Source organism: Sciurus carolinensis, chromosome 1, assembly GCF_902686445.1.
Source record: "Sciurus carolinensis chromosome 1, mSciCar1.2, whole genome shotgun sequence".
NCBI lineage: Eukaryota > Metazoa > Chordata > Mammalia > Rodentia > Sciuridae > Sciurus > Sciurus carolinensis.
Genome location: NC_062213.1, coordinates 66,108,944 through 66,131,483, shown reverse-complemented (window position 1 = coordinate 66,131,483; position 22,540 = coordinate 66,108,944). Strand labels below are relative to the sequence as shown.

General features: G+C 35.8%; 1 protein-coding gene across 1 annotated transcript in view; it reads left to right on the top strand.

The window, feature by feature from the left end:
• The window catches only part of C1H8orf34 (chromosome 1 C8orf34 homolog), a 394,456-nt gene that overhangs the window by 344,460 nt on the left and 27,456 nt on the right, over positions 1–22,540 (top strand). The window contains 2 exon segments of the mRNA XM_047524576.1: positions 15,495–15,542; positions 21,974–22,067. Coding sequence (XP_047380532.1) covers positions 15,495–15,542; positions 21,974–22,067 — 142 coding nt within the window.

The window sequence follows — 22,540 nt, the reverse complement described above, 5'->3', positions numbered from 1 at the left end:
ATATAACATGACTGGGACACTGCTTTGTTTTGTTTTCTTATTCTGATGAAATGATGTGTCCTATGCCATTATAAATATTTACATTGTTTCCATTTTTTTCCTTAAAACTTGCAGTACCTATTTTAGATCTAGCCCAGTTAAGAGCTATTCTAGAAAACAGCAGGATCATTCAAGGGTCACTGCATATAAAATAGAGTCCAAATTCAACTCTAAAATAACTGTCAAGATTTCACTGTGAAGGATGAGTTGTATTCCAGATTATCCTGTTGATAGTTTTCTTCTATTTCTTGACACTGAACATATTGAATCTGCTGTAACCCTGCTGTAACCCCTGTGCACTCTAACAGAAGAAACTGGGAAGGCAGCATTGCTAGTAATAGAGTAACGCACCAGCATCATAAAAGAGTTCTTTTACCTATTGAACATTTAATATTTGCTCATGATTCTGTCATGTGTGTTCACAGGTATCTCATGAAACCTTCACATCAGTCCTTTGCATCAGAAATTGCTATTCTAATTTTACAACTGTAGAAACTGTTGTTGGAGGATAAGTAATATTTCCAGACAATAACATAGAGAACAGCAGAGTAGCTTTGATAGAAGTCTGCCCAGTGTTGGGAATCGAACCCAAGACCTTGTGCTTGCAAGGCAAACACTCTACCGACTGAGCTACTTCCCCAGTCCACAGCCTGCACTGTTAACTCTAGCAATATCTGCCACTGGTAGAGATGTCCAGGCACCCACAATTACCCAAGCTTCTTGGGTAATCAAGGGAAAATATATCCTTCAAATTCTGAGAAGTAACTCAACACACGAGTACATTTGTGACTTAAAACCTTAAATGATTGTCTCCAGGGTATAGATGATGCATATGAGAGCTGCCAACAATCCTACTCCTTCCATTATACCATAAGATGTCCCTTGCACCTTGTCCCCTACCCTTATACCAAGATTGTGCTTGGGAACAAGCCTGTGGGATTTTATTTTTCCTTCATTTGTAGCTTGAAAGAGATGTAAGTACTCCAATGCTCTAGATGACTTACCAATCAGAAACTAATTTATTCTATTTTGAAAAGTATAGCTCCACTGAACTCTTGGTCTGCTATTCACTTAGAAGTGTACTAAATGCACAGTTAGCTTTTTTGCCAAAAACTACAGTATCAGTAACTTAATTATTCATTATTCATACAGTCAATATTTGCTAAGCAACTGTGCTGGGCGTTTTTCTGAGGTGACAATTACGGGTGAGAGAACAACTTAAATTCTAAATTGAGTCCATAGGTATGACAAGAAACTATGCTTAAAGAGAAGAAATGGGGTAATAATGTCTGTTTCACTCTATTATCATTCCTTCCCCCAACCTATGTGATCCTAAAATATATATAATCAGAAAAATGAGAGATTACACTCCATTTATGTATGACTTATCAAAATGTGTAAATGCATTCTACTGTCACGTATAACTAATTAGAACAAATAAGAAAATTAAAAAAAGAAAAGGAATTGGAAAAAATAAAACAAATAATATCTTAAGTACATTTTCATTTGTTTAGATTTTATACTCACTGATACATCACTTGGAAGAATGTTAAAGAATGTTCATCAAAATAGAACTGGTATGGGAGACAATCTGCACACCAAAACATTCCAAAAATCATATCAGTAAATAAATATCCTGGTCAGACTCTCAAATAACTTAGATGGTGTTGATGGATATGATTTTAAACAGGACTAGCTCATTTCTCTGTGAAAATCTGGAGAGTTCACATATGGATATTTCTTCTTAAGATGAAAGAGAACTCTTACTTGGTTAAACATAGTTGACAGAAGGCTTAATAGATGATTTACACATAGGGTGATCAGATGCATGCCAAGCATACTATTCATGAATTGAAACAATTCCTCCTCCATAACATAAAAGAAGACATCTTATCAGCACACTTGCATTTCAGAGTCAAACGTGATTGTTAGCATGCAAATAAATTTGATTCTGTTTCAAAGTCTTGCTTGTGCAAGTGAGAAAAGACAAAACTTTCCCACTTGTTATTATTTTTGCTTTCTTTCTTACCACCACTATCTTCTAAGCTAATTTTTAAAATGAAGACTTCACCATTACTTTCACCAGGAAAGCTCTATAGCTCTCCATTATCCATTATCCTGTAAAAGGCTCTGGAGGTGGTAGGTCAGGGATGCGCATTAACCAGTTCACTTTAACAAGTATGAAAGGTTACAAAATGCCACTGCTATAGAATATTCTGCTGAACATGGACAGAGTTGTCCAAAATTTAAATGTAGACCAAGCCATCTCTGTTCTGTTCTGAAAAGTAAACACCATGTACAAGGGCTAGAACATGAATTCTGGAATTCTAGACACCCAGGTCCAATCTGGCTTTAGGGGTTTTTAGCTCTAGGATACTGGGCAAATAGCATAGTCTTTTTTTTTTTTTTTTTTTTTTGTATCATGGATTGGACCCAGGGCACTTAACCATTGAGCCATATCCTCAGCCCTTTTATATCTATATCTATATCTATATCTGTATCTATCCTTAGAGACAAGGTCTCACTAAATTACTCAGGGCTTCACTAAGTTATGAGACTGACTTTGAACTTGTGGTCTTCCTGCTTCAGCCTCCAAGGCCACTGGGATTACAGGTGTTCACCACTACACTTAGCAACATAGTCTTCTTGAACCCATTATTTTCATTCATGAAACATTATAATGCAAAATCTACATGGTGGGAAAAAGGATAAACTGAGAAAATTTATATATACAATGCAAAGAAGTGTAGTTATTTAACTTTATTCACAAGTCAAGATTGTCCTGAATTATTGGATGGAAATTGTCCAACCAAGTACACCAGGCTCAGACTGCATCCTTAAAGGGGTTTCCGGCCTGTTTGGGGGTGATAATGTAATGAATACACAGTTTGACCCATCTAGGACCCCACTGGGATGGCAGATGTAAAGAAGGCAAGGCTGCCTGTATATAAATATTTATAGATGTATATTTAGTTCCAGAATAACATGGAACCCTTCCTTCCATGTGGACTTGTTTAATTTTTCCTGTGGGTCAATGGATTTTGTAGTCCATTCCATGGTTTGATAACTGCAAATTTCCAAGCTAAGTTAAAGTCAGGACAGAGACTTAGGAAGGTTCTTGTGCGAAGCTGAATCCCAGCCACATGACTTAGTCAGCAACTGACTTGGCTGGGAATATCAGACCAGAAATGAGTGATATATTAATGTATTTACATTAGTTCTGAGAAATCAGGGAGTAAAGCTCCATTATTAAGGACTATCTATCTTTAATTAAGCTTTTCAAGTCTGCTAGCTTTATTCCAAACTCTGGCAGGAAGAGTTATAAGGGATGGTGGCGGCTTGCAGTCTGCGTGGGAACCTGGGGGCCTTTTGTAACTGTACTTCTTTTCACCCCAAGTAGAGACAATGAAGACCATGCCAAATACTGTCTTAAACTTTGTTTTCTTTTGTTGTCCTTGTAGACTCATCATTTATCTAGTATGCTATGTTTAATAGGTAGACTTCCTTACCAGATCTGCCTGACTTCCTTCAGTGGATGGAAGTTCTTCCAAATATAGCAGTAAAAGCACAGTGACTTATGCTTTTGGTTCCTCTGTCTGTTCCTAGCATCACTGGCACAGCTGTGACCTTAATGTCATTCTTGACAGTAATGATGAATTTAAAAGTTAGCCATTTTAACTTCAACTATTTGAATTTTCAAAAAAGAGTGCCCAAAGGAAGCATTTTTTAAAAAAATATGTATAACACATGTACATATACAAACATGTACATAATAGATACACACAAGTTGTATTCTTCTTAGCTGTTCTAACCAAATATTTTACATGTAAAACCAAATTGCATTTTTTTACTGATTACAAACATCCATCACACTTGAGGGAGTACAAGATATTATATTATCCAGAAATTTAAATTTAACATCTACTATCTTTGCGGTATGTTTCTTTCACCCCCATTCAGTTGAAAACAATGATGATCTAGTTTTCTTTTATGCTGAAGGAACAAACACTAGAAAGATGGAATTTGAAATTCTCTTGTTCTTCCACAAATGCCTGATCACCCCATTTGCTTCAGTTTCTTCTGGTGGGGGATGCACATTTGTTTGAAATCTGTTGAACTCTTAAATATTCTCAGTGGATTGACACATAAAACTATTATTAAAAAATGATTTATTATGACCCTGAAAGAACATGTAGCACTGATCTTCTGGGCTTAGTGTGTTCATTCAACAACCGTCTATTGAACAGCTTTTATCGTAAAGTAGTCTGTGAGGTATTAGGATCTGGAAATGAGCGGTGTACTCCTTGATATTAAAGAGCTTACAGTATCATGGGAAGGGTGGTTTTGCAAACAGATGTTTGTGAGAGAACAAGAGTGCTGTCACAGCTGTATGCACAGCATGCTCATGGGAAGGCACCCACTGTAAACAGCAGGGCAGAGAGTGACCAAGACAACTGCACAGAGAAGATAGCCTCTGGGTTAATGGGTATGTGAGTGAGTAGAAAAGGTCATTGCAATAGAGGTTGGGAGCCCACATGCAGTGACAGAGGAGAGTGGCAGGCCATCACATTGGAATGACAGGTAATAGTCAAAATGGTCTATTTTACCTACTGCTGGGCACTGTGAGTTGTAGACATTGCCCCTAAATCTTTCAATTGAAATATTCTTATTTTTGTTCTCTTTTTACAACTGAAAAATAAGAAACTTGGAGAGTTTGTGCGACTTGCCTCAAAGGCCACACACCTAATGGGAGACAGAAAAAGTGATCCAGATTTTTTCTTGTTTCCAAAGTTCATACTTTTTCCATTGATTTGGGGGTTTGACTTCCCAGGAGTGTTGAATGATATGTTTATGTCCTGCAAGCTTGGAGGACACACTGAATGATTCTAAAGCTTGTTCTTAACTTCCTTCTCCTGGAAGAAATCAACAAATTTATCTGGGCATGAAGTTTTCACATTATTATTTCTTAAATTCTAAGGCCCTAACAATAGATTTGGTGACTCATAATAGTTTTTTTTTTCTCCTCGAAGCAACTTTACACATACTATGATTCACTTGTCTGCAAGTGATTCACTTGTCTACAATAATAATGATAATAAATTGCCTTCAGGTTTAATGTAAATAATTTGTTGGGTTGGCCCTGGACTAGCAGAACTTATAAGTGGAAAATAGCAACATAAGAAAAATAAACATACAAAAAAATGAAAAGAAAACTGGATTAGGAGTCCAGGCATGGACTTACATTAACCTCTGTCCCAGTTAAAATGTTTATTTTAACTCACATAGTGGTTAATTTCATTCTCTGTCTTCTAGAAGATGGCAGGTTGTGTAGTGAAGCTTTAGTCCTACCTTGGAACCTTCTTAGTTTCAGTTTCTTCATCTATAAAATAGATAATTGCTTCACAGGATTATCATGAGGATTGAGTACAGCAATACATGTGCCTGGTCTGTAGCAGGTCCTAGAGAAAGGCCATCTTTCTTTCCTTTATTCGGACAACACAGTCAAAAGCAAGGCCGAATCACTGAAGATCTCACTTTATTCTCCTAAATTATATGTGGCAGGTTTATAATAGAAATTAAAAATTGAGTCCAATTTTGTTTTCTCAGTACCATTTTGCCTCAGTTTAGAGGCCCAACTTTGCAAGATTAGGAGGAGATCAAGTTGCCTAGGAGAGGAATTATAACAAGTTTAACGTTAAAATACAGAGCAACTTTTTCCTTAGAGGAGCCCATAGCCTACAGTCTGATTTTGCCCTCAAGATGTTAGGCACTAGCTCTTTCCTGAAATTTTCTCTTCCTACCCATGTGTTATTTCTGTTCTAGAACATTCATCTCTCATGTTGTTTTTAAAGATTTGTTCTTTCATATGTATACATATATAATATATATGTGAAATATATGTATATGATATATAATATATATATATGATATATATATTTAGTTGTAGATGGATATAACACTTTTATTTTATTTATTTTTGTGTGGTGCTGAGGATTGAACCCAGTGCCTCACACCTGGTGGTTGGCCAAATTAGAAATTAAAGATTCTCCCAATAATTTAAGGCCAAACCCTGTGTGGCAGGTGCCCTGTTCGGTTTGATTTGTGTTGTCTCTGGGCTTTAAAGAACATCTTCCAAGAGTAAAGAGAACTCTCCTGGGAGACTTGTGATCCATAAAAATATTGAGGCTGCTTTTTGTGACTGGCTTTATTACATTAATATATTTGACTAACAGGCAGTGACCCTAACATGAGTAATCTGCTGTATAGGTATGAGTTTTGGACAGGGCTAGTTTGACTCTCAAGTTCATTGTCAAAAAGTACCCCAAATTCCAAGTGTTTACCTCAAGTAATATTAAGAGTGCATAAAGTTAGGCTACACATGATATAAGAATTATCCTTTTCTCTTGAAAGTTCTGACTTTTAGACTCCCAGAACTGGCAGGAAATCTTTTTTGGCTCCTCTGCTTCTGATCCTAGCTGTTTTCGCAAAATGCGAACACATGCAAAAACATGGTAATAAACCTCAGTGTTCAGTCATGTTTAGTAAGACCTCAAAAGATATTTGCTTTGAACCTGGTTCTAAAGATGGGCATACCTTCATGAGAATGGAAGATATCTTCTTACTCTCTATGATGTGGTTTGGCCATTTTCAGGGTCCCAAAGTAAGCTTTGTTCTGTCAGTGCATTAAATTTACTTTTTTGGAATAAGAATTAAGAAAAAATAATTCTTCCTATAGAACATCTTGGGACTCTGGCTCTTGAAGGGGCAAGAGTTTTAGACCATGAAAGAAAAATTGTGCTGCATCAAAGAGACTTGGAACATCATCACTAGGCCCACACTCTGTGCCTTGTCTTAGATTTAATGAAGCATTCAAATTGTGGTTCATTAGGTTGTCGGGTCTGGTATCACTCTGTGGTTTTGTCCTTCACATGTTTACTCTACTGTGGATCTGTCCTATGTAACAATGAAGCAAATTCCTACTGGAAAAATTCCCCTGGAATTAGAGGGTTTTGATTCTTCAATTCATCTACAGTTTTCTTGGACTAACGTCACAATAAATGAATTTGTAAACAAAAATAAAAGTCTAGGTTGATGGGGTCTAGATCAGTTAGTGGATATGATTGCAAAGATACTTTCTGTAAGCAGCTCCCTCCACATCCTTTTCTATTTTGTTTCCTTTCTGAACTTAATCCAGTTTCCCTGCTAATGATACTGCAAAACACCCTGCCTGTCCTAGAGAGAATTTTTTATTTTGATCTCTGCATAGGCAATTTTAGCTGCTGGGTCTGAATGTCTCTTTATGGTAGGCAAAATTTTAATTGGCTTTTGCTCATTTTAATTTTTACAGTCTACCTTCAGTCTATTTTTGCTCACCTATTATTTTGAACCATTATCCAGTTAATTTTTAAAATGTCTCTACTTTGTATTTGGATTTAATTTCCTGTTGACCTTAAATAGATCTAAAATATGAGTTTAACCCATTTCTTACTGCTAGAATCCCCCTGATTCAGAACTATTAGTCTTTGTTTTTTCTATCTTCTAATCATATCTCCTACATATTTTGTCCATTAAATTAAAAATTTTTGCTCCTTGTAAGAATCCTTACTCATTCAATAACAACTGTGGAGTGACTTTGGAGGTGCCAAACTCTATGCTAAGTGCTTTCAATGATTTAGAGATAATGTGTCCATCCTCAGGGTGTTTCAGTGACACCCTTAGACTAGCCCAAGGCTGTGCTTCTTCCCGTTGCATGAGGAATCCATGGGGTCATGGAGGTAAATCCATCTGAAACTTGACCACATGTGCTAGGTAACAGGATCCTGGATCCCTTGCACAAATGATTCTAACCCTACTCCTGGGATCTACATGGGCCTCTTTCCCTAGTATATTATTTCATACAATTCAACTCTAGGCCTAAGGAGTATGGAAGAGGGGCAGCTGTTTCAGGGGTGTGTGGAGGAATTTTTGGACAGGCATGTAAGAATATCCACACAAATGTTCCCAGAGCCCTTATGGTGAGATGTGGAATTTTGGGAAGGTGTCAGGGACATTGGGTCAAGGGTCCACGCTCCCTTGTTGTTCTCTCTTTTCTGCCAAGTTGTGGTCAGAATTTGAAGTACTACAATCATTCTAAATCTGAGGCTGTCCTTTGGAGTTCAATTGACGGTCAGAATACATGCATATACTAATTTCTTGACAATTTGGATCTCTGTTTGACTTCTTTCCCCAGGTCCCACAAATGGTAAAACTGAGTATGTGGAACCAGCAATGTAGAATAGACTACTTCAGGCCATTATGGTCAGCTGGCAATTTTTCTAATAGGAGGAAGGCTTGGAGAAAATCAAATGGTGGGGCATTGAGGACTCATGGGCATGTGGGATGGGGCAGGGCAGTCATGGAATTCATGGTGGAGTGGGGCAACACAAACATGTGGGTCAGGGGAGTCTTGCTACAAGTGGCATCACAGCTGAGATTTTCCAAGAATAAAATCTTATTAGGTGATACAAAGACGGGGGCATGAGATACTCACACCTTTCTTGGTACTAGGTTGGCTTTATTTTCTTCCTCTTTCATTCACTGCAAACTTCCTAAATATTAATACTGTTATTTACTATAGTGATTAATAATGGTAGTAGAGTTTTGTTCTTATATCTTTTGTAGACATTATTTTATTTAATCCTCCAATAACCCCTGGGGCAAGTGGCATTATCACCATTTACAGCTAAAGAAACTGAGACCCAGGGAAGCTGTATTCCTTGTTTTCTTACCTCTCTAGATGTCCCCACTTTTGTCACCTTCTGACAGAACATAGAGCCCAGGACCAGTCTTAGTCTAATATCTATCCCATAACAAACCCACATAAACAGAAGAAATAATGTATGTAGAGACAGGTCACTAATGGGGATGGCCTTTTCAAAGTATCCTAAAAACTATAGGTAAAATTTCAGAGTTTGTTATTTTAATAACTTGAAGAAATCAAAGAGTCCTCTGTCTTCCTACTCCAAGTCACTACTTTTATTTCTTTGGTGGTCACTTCTTTTTCTTGGACAACTGATGATGCTTCTACCCATTTCCCCCAGCAAACCATGATTCTTCTAGTGATACTGCCTGTGACATAAGCTGCCAAGTTTGTAGCAGGTTAGATAAGGTTCATTCATGAATTTTGCATATTTTATTTGAGTATTAATTCTACAGATATCATTCTCTTTGGACCCTTACAGAATAAAAATAACTTGAAAACAGTCAGCTTCCTTTAAATCAATGTGTTAAGGATTAAAAATATGCTTTCGACTTCAAATGTGCTCTTGTATTACATAGCCCACATTTGTTTAAAAGTTAGTGAAAAATAATTTTTCTTACACAGTTTTCAATATTCTATAACTTCTTAATGTTTATTAAATGATATAGACATGTCTGAAATGTGAAACTGGTCTTTTGTTATCAAATGAAAAAAAAATCAAAGGCATATGTTAAAAGAAACAAACACAAAACTATTTGTTTCCATGCATCTGTTAAGAGAAAACTGTGTCTCCCTAAAAGTAGAGAAATGTTTAGTAATATTACTTATCTGAAAAATCAATCACTTTTAAAATTAAGGAAACATGGGCTGAGAACCGAAGAGGCATAAACTCTGGGTATTTCAGGCGCCTTGGCTGTCAGTTTTCCCACATGTTCCCATCTGAGTCATGGTATAGGGTATTGGTCACTTTAGCTACTTTAGTCATTCTGCAAAGACACAAGTTAATTTAATTTAAAAGAACACAGTATATGTTTGAATAAATTTTGAGATCCACATTTGTATTTCACTTACCTTGAAGAACTTATCCAGATACTCTGCATTTTCCAAAATGACATGTATTGATTTTTTTGAAAATCAATTTCTTTTGAAAAGCTCAGTGGCAGAGAATTTAAAGGCAGGAGGGAGGTGGATCATGAAGATTACAATTACATTTACAATTAAGAATGTACTTTGCTGAAATCTTCAAAGTTGTTAGTACTCTTTCATAATAGTTATGTCATATGAAACACAACTCTGTTCTAGTGTCCGAAATTCATAGACAGGGAAACAAGCTTTAGAAGAAAAGGTATCTTCAAGAGCTCATGGTAACAGTTTGCTATGTTGGCACACTAAACCATTTCAGAAAGTATGCATGAATACTAGTTTTTTATGATAATGGTGAAATAATATTAACACTGATAAGTTAATCAACATAGCAGAGACTATATAGGCCTGGAACAACTACTAGTTCAATGTTAGATGGATCTTTCTAAAGCCAATTGACCAATAACAGATACTTTAGCCTATAACTCAGTGCAATGTAAAATCATTAACACCAATTATCCATTCTTACAGTCACATCCGCTCTTGTTGTCCTTTCTCTTGTCCAATATTCAGAGATAAAAAGTCACCACTCGCAAATACAAAACCTCTTATTACTGACTTTTCCCTCTCATTTTTTTAAAACATGAGATTTAAGGAAATTGAAGAATAATTTTTTTTTTTTTAAATTTTCAACTTGAATAGTTGCTTTTCTGGAAGGAACACTGAAATAAATCCTTTGAAATTTAACATTCTTAGTAATAGTCATTAATCTCATAATTGTCACTGCCCTTGTTTACATTATTTTAAGGCAAATAATTCTCTAGGTAAGGGCATTACCACTAAAGGAAATATTTAGCTGAGAAACTTGGAAGAAAATATGTAAATTATTTTAATTTTAATTTAAAAATTGGTTTTGCACATAGCAATTGAGTGTTTTTTGCTCCTTCTCTTTTGTGGGGGGAGTACAGGTATTGAACCCAGGACCTTGCACATGCTAGGCAGGCAATCTACCACTGAGCTACACTCCCACTCCTTGAAAGGGACAAATTTTATCAGGTCTGAAATTTTTATTTCCTGCTACAGATACAACCTGCTGCACCAATGGACCTTGGAAACGAAGTGAATCATAGCATCTTGTCTTAACAGAGCCACTGTCTTTTGGTCCTAGCAATGCTAAAGCCATCAAGTACAGGCTAAATATGTCATTTTCAGAGAAAAGTGGTCTGCACAAATTGTCCATGAAGTTATGGACCAGTTGGAAATAGATATCGCTGCACGTTCTCTGGAACATCAATTGTAGTTGATGCTTACGGAGTTTGCCAAGTTCTGAAAGCTCAATCGATCAATCTCATCATCTGTCATAAATTCAGGAATGCTGTGTAATAATTTAGAAACCATGACATCCAGCCACCCTGTTAGCAGCTGTATTTGAGAAACTTCTAGTATGAAACTAGAAAATGACAGGTGATGTTCGTATCCTTATATCTGAAAGTACACTGCACATTTCAGGGTATAGTATAATTAGTGTTTGTCCCTGTAGTTCTGTGGTTTCATATAATTGCTCAGTTGCACCTGGGCCCTTGCACAAAATTTTTCTTCTTTTTAGTATGAATCCTTCTCTTTTTATTTGCTCCTTCATCAGGGTAATTGGCCAAACCTTTAGGACTAAGCTTAAAAATAATTTCCTCAAGCGTTACCCTCTATACTTTATTTTCATGGATTTTATGCAGTGTGACTCAACAACTCTTAGCACATGAGAGTTTTCAACACATGTGTGTTAAATAAAAGAAAAGTTAGGTGCTCTTTCCTCTTACCTTTTCCCCAAGTTATGCTGGTTTTACCAGTGTCAATTTTCCTCTAGATTTGAATTGCTTGTATATCTATTTTCTGAAAATAAGATTTTTTTATAATGAAGATTGATTTTTATTCAATTCTTTATCCTAAGACCTACATGGCATCCAGTACTTGTGGAATAAATGATGGGTTAGCTTTTCCAGGTCTTTTGGAGTCAGAAATGCCTTGGCTGATCATATCGAGCTCTTATCTTTCTATGGGTCGCAGATACCTCAGGTCCTTTTTAAGAGCGTTCTCTGGGTTAGCATTACTGTTTGATTTCATTTGGAAGGTGGAAAGAAAGATCATTCTGATGAAATAGGGATTGCATGGAATTTTTTAAAGGAAATTAATACCAGAGATCTTAGACATGTAATGTTTGAGAATAAATGTACCTTACATGCAAGTGCCGGTCTCTTTACATCTTGTCTTAGGATCAGTAAAAGGTGAATAGAAAATACTTAATGGTTGGAATAATAGAAGCTGTGATAGTGAAAAATGGCAATGGGTTGAGGGGAGTGTGGACCTTGTCTTCTTTCTGTTTCTCATTGAGAATGTTTCTTTAACAGTAAAATAACCAAGGGAGCAACAAGAACCTTCTTCTCCAATAGCCAACATACCTGTCAGATGTTAAACTGTAATCGCTTCAGTTCCCCCTCTGACTTTCTCTGAACAGTACAATATATTTTCTAATTCACATTTAAAACATTTTTATCTCAACTATGATTGTATAAGGAATTCATGATAAGCAAAACCATATTTCAGGAAATGCCTTTTCTTGCTTTTTTCTCTCCCTTTCTCTTTTTGTTAATGCATAGTTTCCATGTATTCTGCCCTTTCCCTCCTTCACACGCCCCTTTCTTTCTCTTTTGTATCCCTTTACCCTTTTTGTTTTTCAAGGGAAATTGCGCTGGGGTAGTTTTGATCCACTTCCAGGTGATTACCCAAATTTTATGTTGTTAGAATGACTTGATACTTAAAATGTCAATTCTTTATAATTAAGAAAGGGTGGACTGAAATTGATAGCTTTGGGTTTTGAAAAGGATTATATTTCACTGGTGCCCCCGGTAGCGGGAGGAGGGAATCCAGCATTTCAGTGGTCCCAAGATGGAAATGAGGAACCTGAGATAGACATATTGGACCAGGGCTCTTGGCTGGAACCAAGTCTCCTGACCCTAAGAATCAGGGATGCTGACATCTTGTTCTTTGTCTACTTGGCCTTGTGCCCCATTTGTAATTCTCTCTGCAAAGTAGTTGTTTCCTCTGTATTTTCCTCCTAGAGTCTTTTACTTTGTTCTCCTTACTCATCGGTGCCAACCTTGTCAATGATTTATGAAGGACAATTGCAGCCAAATTCCAGTCTACGAAACAAGTGGTAACATGTAGATTTCTTCTTCCAAGCTAAATAACACTCACAGACAGATTGCCCAAAGAATAATGATTTTATTTGGAAATGACAGAGCATTGTATGGCAATACATGTGCCATTGTAAAGTATGAGTGTATTCAGGAAGGTCACGACAAGGGGAAGTTTTAAAAGCAAAAGGGAGACATTTATGTTAAGCTACTTAGATACAAAGTTCATTGATCTTAGAGATGCATGTGGCGGGGGAACAGGGTGGGTTGGCATCAGTTCATTGGTGGAGATTGCACTGCTGGGCCAGTGTTCTCTGGTGAACCCCTCGTCTGAATTGTTGCAGTGTTCAAGAATGTTAAAGATCACCTTTGTTACGCAGATCTGTGCATACATGTAAGGTGTGCAAAGCATAGAGTGTGTATAAAATGAGGTGTCTTCCGGGTCTTTGAAAACTCCTTGAGAAAGTCCTTATCTCAGACAGGCAGGCATGGGTGCTCCCCCTCATAACTTCCCTCTAATTTTGTCTGAGTCTGACAAGAAGGAGTTCGTCCTCATATCAGCTTTCACAGTCATTTTCTCTGGTGTAGATATCCACAGACCTGGCACTGTGGGAAGAAGCAGAGCTGTCAAGGAGTCTGCTTTATTTATATTTGATCATCAAGAAAGCCTTCGGTCATCACCAGGTCTAGCAGAAGACTGCAAATGTACAAATTGGGAAAACTACTGCACTCCAGTTCCCAGGAGACAAATCTCCCTCCTCAGTGAGCTGCTTCCTGCTGTCCCTCTGTGAGCCCTCCTGAGTTCAGACGCTACCAGGCAGGCTTCAAGTGCTCCCTGCCCAGAAAGTGCATCCATAACTCTAAGCAGTTTGCCACCTTCCTCTCTGAGCAAGCGAAGAGAAGGGATTATTATGCAAAGTACTAGTTCTGCCACACAAAAGAGCCACATTGGACAAGCCCACAGCATTCCTCCTCCAGTTGTTCAAATGAGGGCAGCTAGTGTAGCAAGTTCAACTCTAAGACATTTATCGGAAGTGAGTTTCCAGCCTGCTCTGTGTACATGGAGTTAAATCCCTCACAGTTTAGAGGACTTATATGGATTCAATTTTTCCAAATAGTTTATGCTTTAGTTTAAAATAATAGAACTATCTTATCTCTTTCACTATTTATCCATTGAAAATCCTACAAGCTTGGAAGCATTTGGAAACATTTAAACTGCAACATATTGATTTTTCGCTAGTGGAAACCATTATTTGGGAAGAAATAGTACTCACCTCTGTGGTTCAGGTGACCTGTGATGTCTATGTTTTTAGGAATATTGGCAGTTTACTCCTAGCTTAATTTTTAATGTTTGATGCTACTTTCTCTCCACCCCCAAGTGTTTGGGAGCGCACATCAGAAAAAAAAATTTTTTTTAACCAAAGTAAATTTAATTTTTTACATTATTATTTTTTAAAAATTTAAGCAAAGTAAAAGAGTGTCAGAATGACGCCCAGTCCCAGCAATACTCCTTGACATTAATCATTTAACTCATCCCATTCTGACTTCAGTTTCTCTCCATATCAAATTGGCCTAAAGATGGCTTACCCTCATGTTTTCCTGAAATGAAAACAAACAAACAAACAAAAAACCAATTCAATCAGATAATATATGGGAGGGTCCTTGAAAAGTTAAAAAAAGATTCCATAGAAACCAATGTAAGCTTTATTCACATTTATTTACTTATCTTTTAAACACATATGGTGGCCTAAAATTTATTATTTCATGATATCTCAGAATTTGTTTCCAAATGTCTCTGGTCATGGAGTGTAAAAATATTACTTATTTAAACTAACAAGCTGTTTGACAATTTGAAATATATGTTTAACTTGGATGTCTTAAATTTCAATGATTTCAATCTCAGTGGGTACTAGTGTTCAAGATAAAAAATAAGAGTGCTAGTAAAAGACACAAATAATGGAAAGTTTACTACTTATATGCTGGTAAGGTGAAAAAAAAAACTGAATGTAAACACTGGATATAGAGGTTAATGATGCATTCTCTTTTCAGAAAATATTTTTAAGTCCAGGTATTAGATCTTAACACAAATTTACAGAATTAGCAAGTTCTCTTCTTGGCTTAATTTAAGGAACTTATTTATTAAATTAATGATGGCAAATTTCATAAATTTGTTTAGCATTATGCTCTAAGATCTATTTAGATACTCTAGCTGATTATTTATTTATACTAACCAAAATTGACTTGAAAGATATATTGTCATCTTGAAAAAGTTACATCTCCTTTAAAGAGCAGGCACTGCCCAACTGAGACTCTCCTAAGTATCAACAGAGACAGTGGGAGGAGTGAGCCTCAGTGCTGCTCTCAGATCTCACTACCCTCCATGACTTTCATTCTTTCTGTCCCTCCTCCTGAGTTTCTCAACCTTTCTTCCTCTTTGTCTCTAGGGAGAAGCTTCCAGTGGTGGACACCCATTGAAAAACTACGCGGAAGAAGTGAGTTTCAAAGTGGTCTTCAAAACATGGTCTGAATACAGTCCATTGTGTGTTCTCAACACTCACTTGAGCTTTCTCCACCCATCTGCAGGGTTCCCAGTCTATACCTGTTCACTGGTCATGTCCAAAACAACAATATGATAATAAATGTCATCAAAATAGCCTTTGTTTCTCTTTAGTAGTGTTTCATGTAGTACTATCATGTACTTCCATTCACAGATATTTGTTGATACCCTGATGTGTATATTGATCATGAGCAAAAAGAAAAGAAAGACCCAATCAGTGCTTTTATGGAAAGAACAATTCAATGCTAGGTTAACATTCATTCATGTGGCAAATGCTCATCCAAAAGCATTTTGACAGGGTGTTATGCAAAGTGCTGTTCCAACCATTAAAATATGATAGAATTCTCTTGAAAAACCCTTTGGATTGAAGGATATTCTGTGTCACAGAACTTTGGACCAGCTGTTAGGTGTTTGGAAACGCTCAGAAAAAAACAGTGGATAGAGTTCCTAAGGCTCCATATGAAGACAAACCACAGTGGTCTCTTAATTAGCCGACTGAACCTGCTGCAGGTGAAGGGGACTGGAATGCAGTCTGGTGATAGTATTTTAGCAGTACTCAATGTCTGGTTTCAATATTGCTTCTCAACAGGCCAGATTATTGCTCAATCAAAAACTGTATAGTTGAGAACAACTTACCAAATTCAAGCATAAATCTTGGTTGTCACGCCTTTTGTGGAGAAGTTAACCCATCTCCTTAAAATATCATATTTCCTAGATGAATCACTGGGAAGTAATATGGTAACACTAGTTGATTTGCCTAAGTAGTAGTGAAATAGTGTGATTTAAATATATATGCATCAGATAAGGATTGTCACCCTAAGTGGTTAAGAATTTTTAAGGAACTCAAGAAGTTAATGATTTTTAAAACTTTTTAGAGAGCAATTTACAGCAGTCCCTCACAACTTTAGGAAGCTAGTAGTGTAGGCCAGAACACCCTCAAGGCAGCAAGTGGCAGCTTCACAGTCTCTAAGGTGTCAGACGGGGAAAGAAGCATTGAAAGCAGGCAAGCCTTTTTTGAATCTGCTAGCTTGATTTTGTCAGCTGTTCCATCTGAACTAGAAAGGTGATCAATTCCATGAGCAAAAGATCTTAGAATCATTTCGATCAGTCTGTATTGTTTCTCCTGTGTTGTATTCTGTCATCTTCAGCACACTGAAGTTCCAACTCTATTTCTGGTAGAGAACATATGACATTATCACCTATAATAAGTAAGTTGCTTTACCTTTTATTCTTAGGTTTTTTGTTTTTAAAAACTGAAGTCAATATTATTTATTATCACATTTTTTTCTACTTGGTTAACTAGGAAATAAATATTTTCCCCAAAGAAAATCCTATTTTGTCATTAACATTAAGAATAGATACATGTTGTTAAATAACAGTTTTTTAAAAGGTTATAATAATAGCTGTATAGAGATGCAAACTGAAAACATGTCAAAGATTTATATAACTAATAAATCAGTGATGGAACAAGTAACATGTTATAAGTTCAAAGAAGATTTCAAACTCTCACATATGTAGTCAAATAAGAGATGCTGAAGTGAAGTTATAAACAGATGCAAAAACTGTCAAAATTAAATTATATCAATAGGATAATAATCAATTGCATTCCAAAAGGATGAAATTGGCTTGTAGTAGACAAGCATCATTGGCACTGTTATCATTTTCTATAAAATATATAATAACAAAATAGCTCAAGTCAATGAAAGATCAAGAGCCACCATAGAATCAGGTAACTGGAAGGTCAAGCTAGAACATGGCTTTTCATTGACTATCCCCGATAGTCTTTCTTCCTTTTAAAAGTCTTTTGCAACTTTTCTCTGCAACTTGCTTGGAAAGAAAAATCACCAAATGCAATGAATTAGAATATAGGATAGAATGCAATCATAATGCATAGTCAATATAGCAAATATGTCATGTAAATTTAAGTAATTAATTTTGCAATATTTCTTACAATCTACCATATTTTTCTAACTTTGTTGTTACTCCTCTCTCCTTTCATCAGATACAATTAGCTAGTTCAAGCTTGTAGTTCCCCAAACTTGGCTAATTCTTTTTTCTTACATTTTAATTGTCCTTTTGCAATTCCTAAAAGAAGAGGGCGTTAGAATCATACTTTGCCAACCTGGGTTATATGGGTTATTTCATTAACAAATACAAATAAAAAGTTATTCACAAACTTTGCTAATTTAACTATATCAATTATATGTAGGAAATTTCCTTTTCATAGAAGTACAGACTCAATTCTTCATCTATAGAAGCAGTCTATTCAATGTATCTAGAATTGAATGTAATTTTTTTTGCTTTATATATATCTTGCTTCAAGGATTCAATTTTTTTAGAGATTCTGTGGCTATAAAGTAAAATGAAAATGTTTTAAACCTTTTTGAGAAGTGGAAACTAGTATTTGGTGCATTATTTCCATACTTATACCAAAGGGAAAGAAATACTTAGTTAAATCCAGAATTTAGGTGTCTAATAGTGAAAATTTGAACAAAGAAACATTTTTCCTTCTAAATACACTGAACTTCCATAGCCACATGTGACATAAATCACTGATTGCATTTAGAGAATCCAAAAATAAACTATCCATGTGGAACAACAATACAGCTGAAGTTTATAAAGCACTTATTCTGTTAGCAGATAGAATGATATGTTGCTTCAGGGTTGGCAACTGTTTTCCATATGATCCATGTCACTGTTTCCCACCCCTCCTAGTTACTGGACATTTGCTATCCTAACGGTGAAAGTGTTTTAGAAAAAGAATGAATAGTGTTTCTTCTAAAAGCAGCCCAGAGAACGTACTCTTGGGAATATGAAAGGGCCTGTACTGTACTGAGACATAGTTTAATGTGCCTGTAGACAATTTTTGAGTAAGCTTAACAAAGAAGAACACATCAGCTCTTATGTTTAAAAATGTTCAAGATTTTACCTCCTTGACCCCATCAAAAAGAATTATATGTAGACTGTGGGGCTGAGCTTTGGACATACCCTGTTGGCACTGACAAAGCAAACAGGTGCATTATATTACTAGCTCTATTCCAGGGAAAACCAAAGTAAAACAGTTGTATCATCTATTAATAGTAATATTTATTCTATCTTTATGATTCTAATAACTCAGCATTTGAAAGTTTTCCCCAAACTACATATTTTTCTAACTAATGTTCCATTTGTACTTTTTGTAATTTACAATAAACAAAGAATAGTTGGATGCTGCTTATCTACTCAGGAGTAAGGTCATTAAAACCAGAAACCAATCGGTATGATGACATAATATTCTGAAATATTGTGGGGAAAAAATTGACATATGGGTCGAATCTTTTCTTATGAGAATGGAATTTAGTATTTAGTACAAAAAGCTAAGTAACTTATAGTATTAGGTAGAGTGCTTACCTAGTGTATGTGGAACTAGGGTTTGACCCCTAGCTGTATAAAAAAAAAAATTATCATTATCATTATTATTATTTATTTATTTATTTATTTTTGCAGAACAACTGATTAAACCCAGGATCTTGCATATGCTAGGCTACTGAGCTACACTGTCAGTCTCAAAATATCTTTTCATTAAAAATAGATTTTCTTTTGATCCCTTTAAACTTTCCTGTTTTACATGAGGAGCCTGAGCCCTTTGGTTTTACCTTACAACACCAAAACCATCGTTTTTTGTATTTTTTTAAACATCAGAGGTTGCATGTTCTATTTTTAAAAAACATTCAAGAATGTGAGTTTCCCCGTTACATGTGAATTTTTGAAATTTTACTTCCGCTATCATCTCTACAGTTGTGGAAATTTAAATGTAAGATTTTTCAATTTTATACTACTTCTTTGTATAACACTATAAGGTCAAATCTAATAACTGATAAATTTTAAAAGATTAAACTAAATCCTAAAAATAACATCCATTTATATTTAGTAATACATTGAATATCTTTGATTTTTTGCAAACTTTCCGTTCAGTAGCTTATCTAGTACTTCTGACATTCAACTATTTAAAAAAAGAGGGGAGGGCTGAGGATATAGCTCAATTTGAGTGCTTGCCTTGTAAGCACAAGGCCCTGGGTTCAAATCCCCAATCCCTAGTACTGCAAAAAAAAAAAAAAAGAGTGGAGACTGGGATGTGGACCAGTTGTGAAGAACTAGACATTGTCTAATCTAGTATGATCACCCTCTTCATGTTGTTCCAAGAGGGGAAGTAACTGCCCCAAACTAAACAAGATGAAAAATTGCACTTCCTGATAATATTCCATTGTATGGAATATTATTCAGCCATAAAAAGACTTATTTTAAAAATAAAAGACAAAGCAAACTAAAATTTTGAAAATGTTCTTCACTTTAAAATGAAAACACCACAACATTTTAGCATCAGCAACTCCTGAAAATAGTTTGTTATTTGGATTGAAACTTAAATTGCTATCAAATTAACCTTGGGCTCCACAGTGAAAAGTCCTTGCCCTGAGAGGAAATTTAGATTATGTAGAAGGAAATGAGATGGAGTGGGGTATGAAAAATGGTGGAATGAGACAGACATCATTACCCTATGTACATACCCTATGTATGTTTACACAAATTGTTTGAATCTACATCATGTACAACCATAGAAAAAAAATGATGTACCCCATTTGTGTACAATGAATCAAAATACAGTCTGTAAAAATAAAAAAATGAATAATTATTTAAAAAAGAATAAAAGTGAAAAACAAAAAATAAAATAAGCCTTTTTATTTTAGAGCAGTTTTAGATTTGCAGAATTACTGCAGAGATAATAAAAGAGTGCCTCCTACCAGTTTCAACTATTGTTAATACCATCTATTAGTGTAAGACATATGTCCTAATAAACAAGCCATTATCAATACATCCTTAGTAATGAACTTCACACTTTGTTCGGCACTCTGCAAGTTTTTCCTAATATCCTTTTTTCTGTTCCAGGACTTCATTCAGAATACCACATTGGATTCACTAGTTTTATCTCTTTAGCTCCTTCTTGATTGTGACCCTTTCTCTGGCTTTTCTTGTGTTTCATGACCCTAACAGTTTTGAGGAGTACTGGTCATATAATTTGTTTTTGTCCCTCAGTTGATATTTGTTGAATATTTTCCCTGGTAATCAGACTGGGATAATGTTTTTTGAAAGAACATAGATATAAAATTCTGTTACTCAGTCTCTCTTTTATGGCAGATTCTATAATAGATGGAGGGAATGCATAGGGGAAATATTTACCCATGCCTTCAAGGACCTTCAAAGCTACTGTGGAGGCAGGAGGATATGAAAGGAGAGTTACTATACAGTCATTGTTATATGGGTACCATAAACACTTGAAGGAAGGGAGGAGAAACTTGGCCTTGGAGGATTGGGGAAGGCTTCCAGCAGAAGTGACACTGGATCCTTGGAGGAAGAGTGTTAATGTTTGAGAGAGATAAGGAACTGCAGTGTAAAAAACCCTGTTAGATTGTAGAATATGATGAAATTAATGCTACCAGTAACTATGGTAGCATGGTTAGAGCGGTGGATGTGGGTTGGAGATCAGGTTAATAGGTATGGATCATGATAGGTCTTGAGTTAGATTTTATTTCGAGAATAATGAGAGAGTCTTTGAAAGATTACAACAAGATAATGATAACATATAGGCTTCTTCAAAACACTGTGAGAGAAGCAGAAAAATTAGACTACTAAAATTGGCCATAAAAATTTTCATAGATTGTTATTACTACAGTCAAATGGGAGATGGTTGGAATGGGGCATAGCTCAATGGTAGAGCATTTGTCTAGCATGCCTGAGGCCTGGTTCAATCCCCAGGGCCACAAATGACAAAGAGTACCAACAACAACAAAAAACAAGATGGGAGATGGTGACCTTTGGCTAGTGACAGAAGGGAAACACAAGAAGGGAGTATAGAAGAAATATTTTTACAAAAAATCGTGAGTAGAATCTGGGTGTGGTTGTGTGCACTTCTAATCCCAGCAGCTTGTGAAGCTGAGGCAGGAGGATTACTTCAGCCTAGGAGTAAGAGACTAAACCAGAAAAAAACTAAGTGAGAAGAGGAACGAGACACTGAGGTGAGGTATTACATACAATTTATGTGTATTTCCAAGAAAAAATAAACAGAAATAATAATTTAACAGGAAAATAGTTTAGACATTTCCTCTTGTTAATATTCTAAATTTTGTTAAAAGGCAAAATGTAAACAAAGGTAGTTTTGTGACTCGCGTGTATGACATGAAAATGAATTTAAACTTACAGTTCTTCTCTGACATGGGGAGGTGCTTCTTAAGGTTTTTGAACATATGGTTTATAAAAACTGAGTTGTTCACCCCTACTGGTACTCCTGATATCAATCTAGAGTCTAACCTAAAATAATTTGTTCTCTGGCAGGATGAATCTTTAAAGCAACTACAGGTACTTCATCAACCATGGCTCTTGCCAAGTGACACAGAAAGTGAAGGCATTGAGGCAGAACAAGATAAACGTGAGTAGACACTGCTGTTTGTTGACCAATTGCATTTACCAAAAAGAAACCCACAATAAAGGTATTTAATTTTCATAGCATTAAACAACTTCTGCAAAAAATAATATGTCAGACTTGATTAGAGGGAACATTTAAAAATAAGCTATACTTCAGGTCTATAAATTTGATTCAGTGATGTCCTACTTGTGATATAGAGGTCCATAACTAACTTTCAAAAAAAAAAAAAGGGAATTTTTCTTCTTGAAGACCAGCATAGAATGCCCTGTTGAAATGTGAATCTTCTATAAATACTGTAGAATTGTATCAGTGACAAGTTATGATTATTTAAAAATTTTAAAGAATATTGTCATTTTCTCCTCTTCCACTAGGGTGCAGATTATTTAAGAGAAAGAGTCCGTTTGTTTTCTTGATTTTAAAACAGTACATAATAAGCCCTCAAGAAATATCAGTAGAAATGAATAAATGAGTGAGTT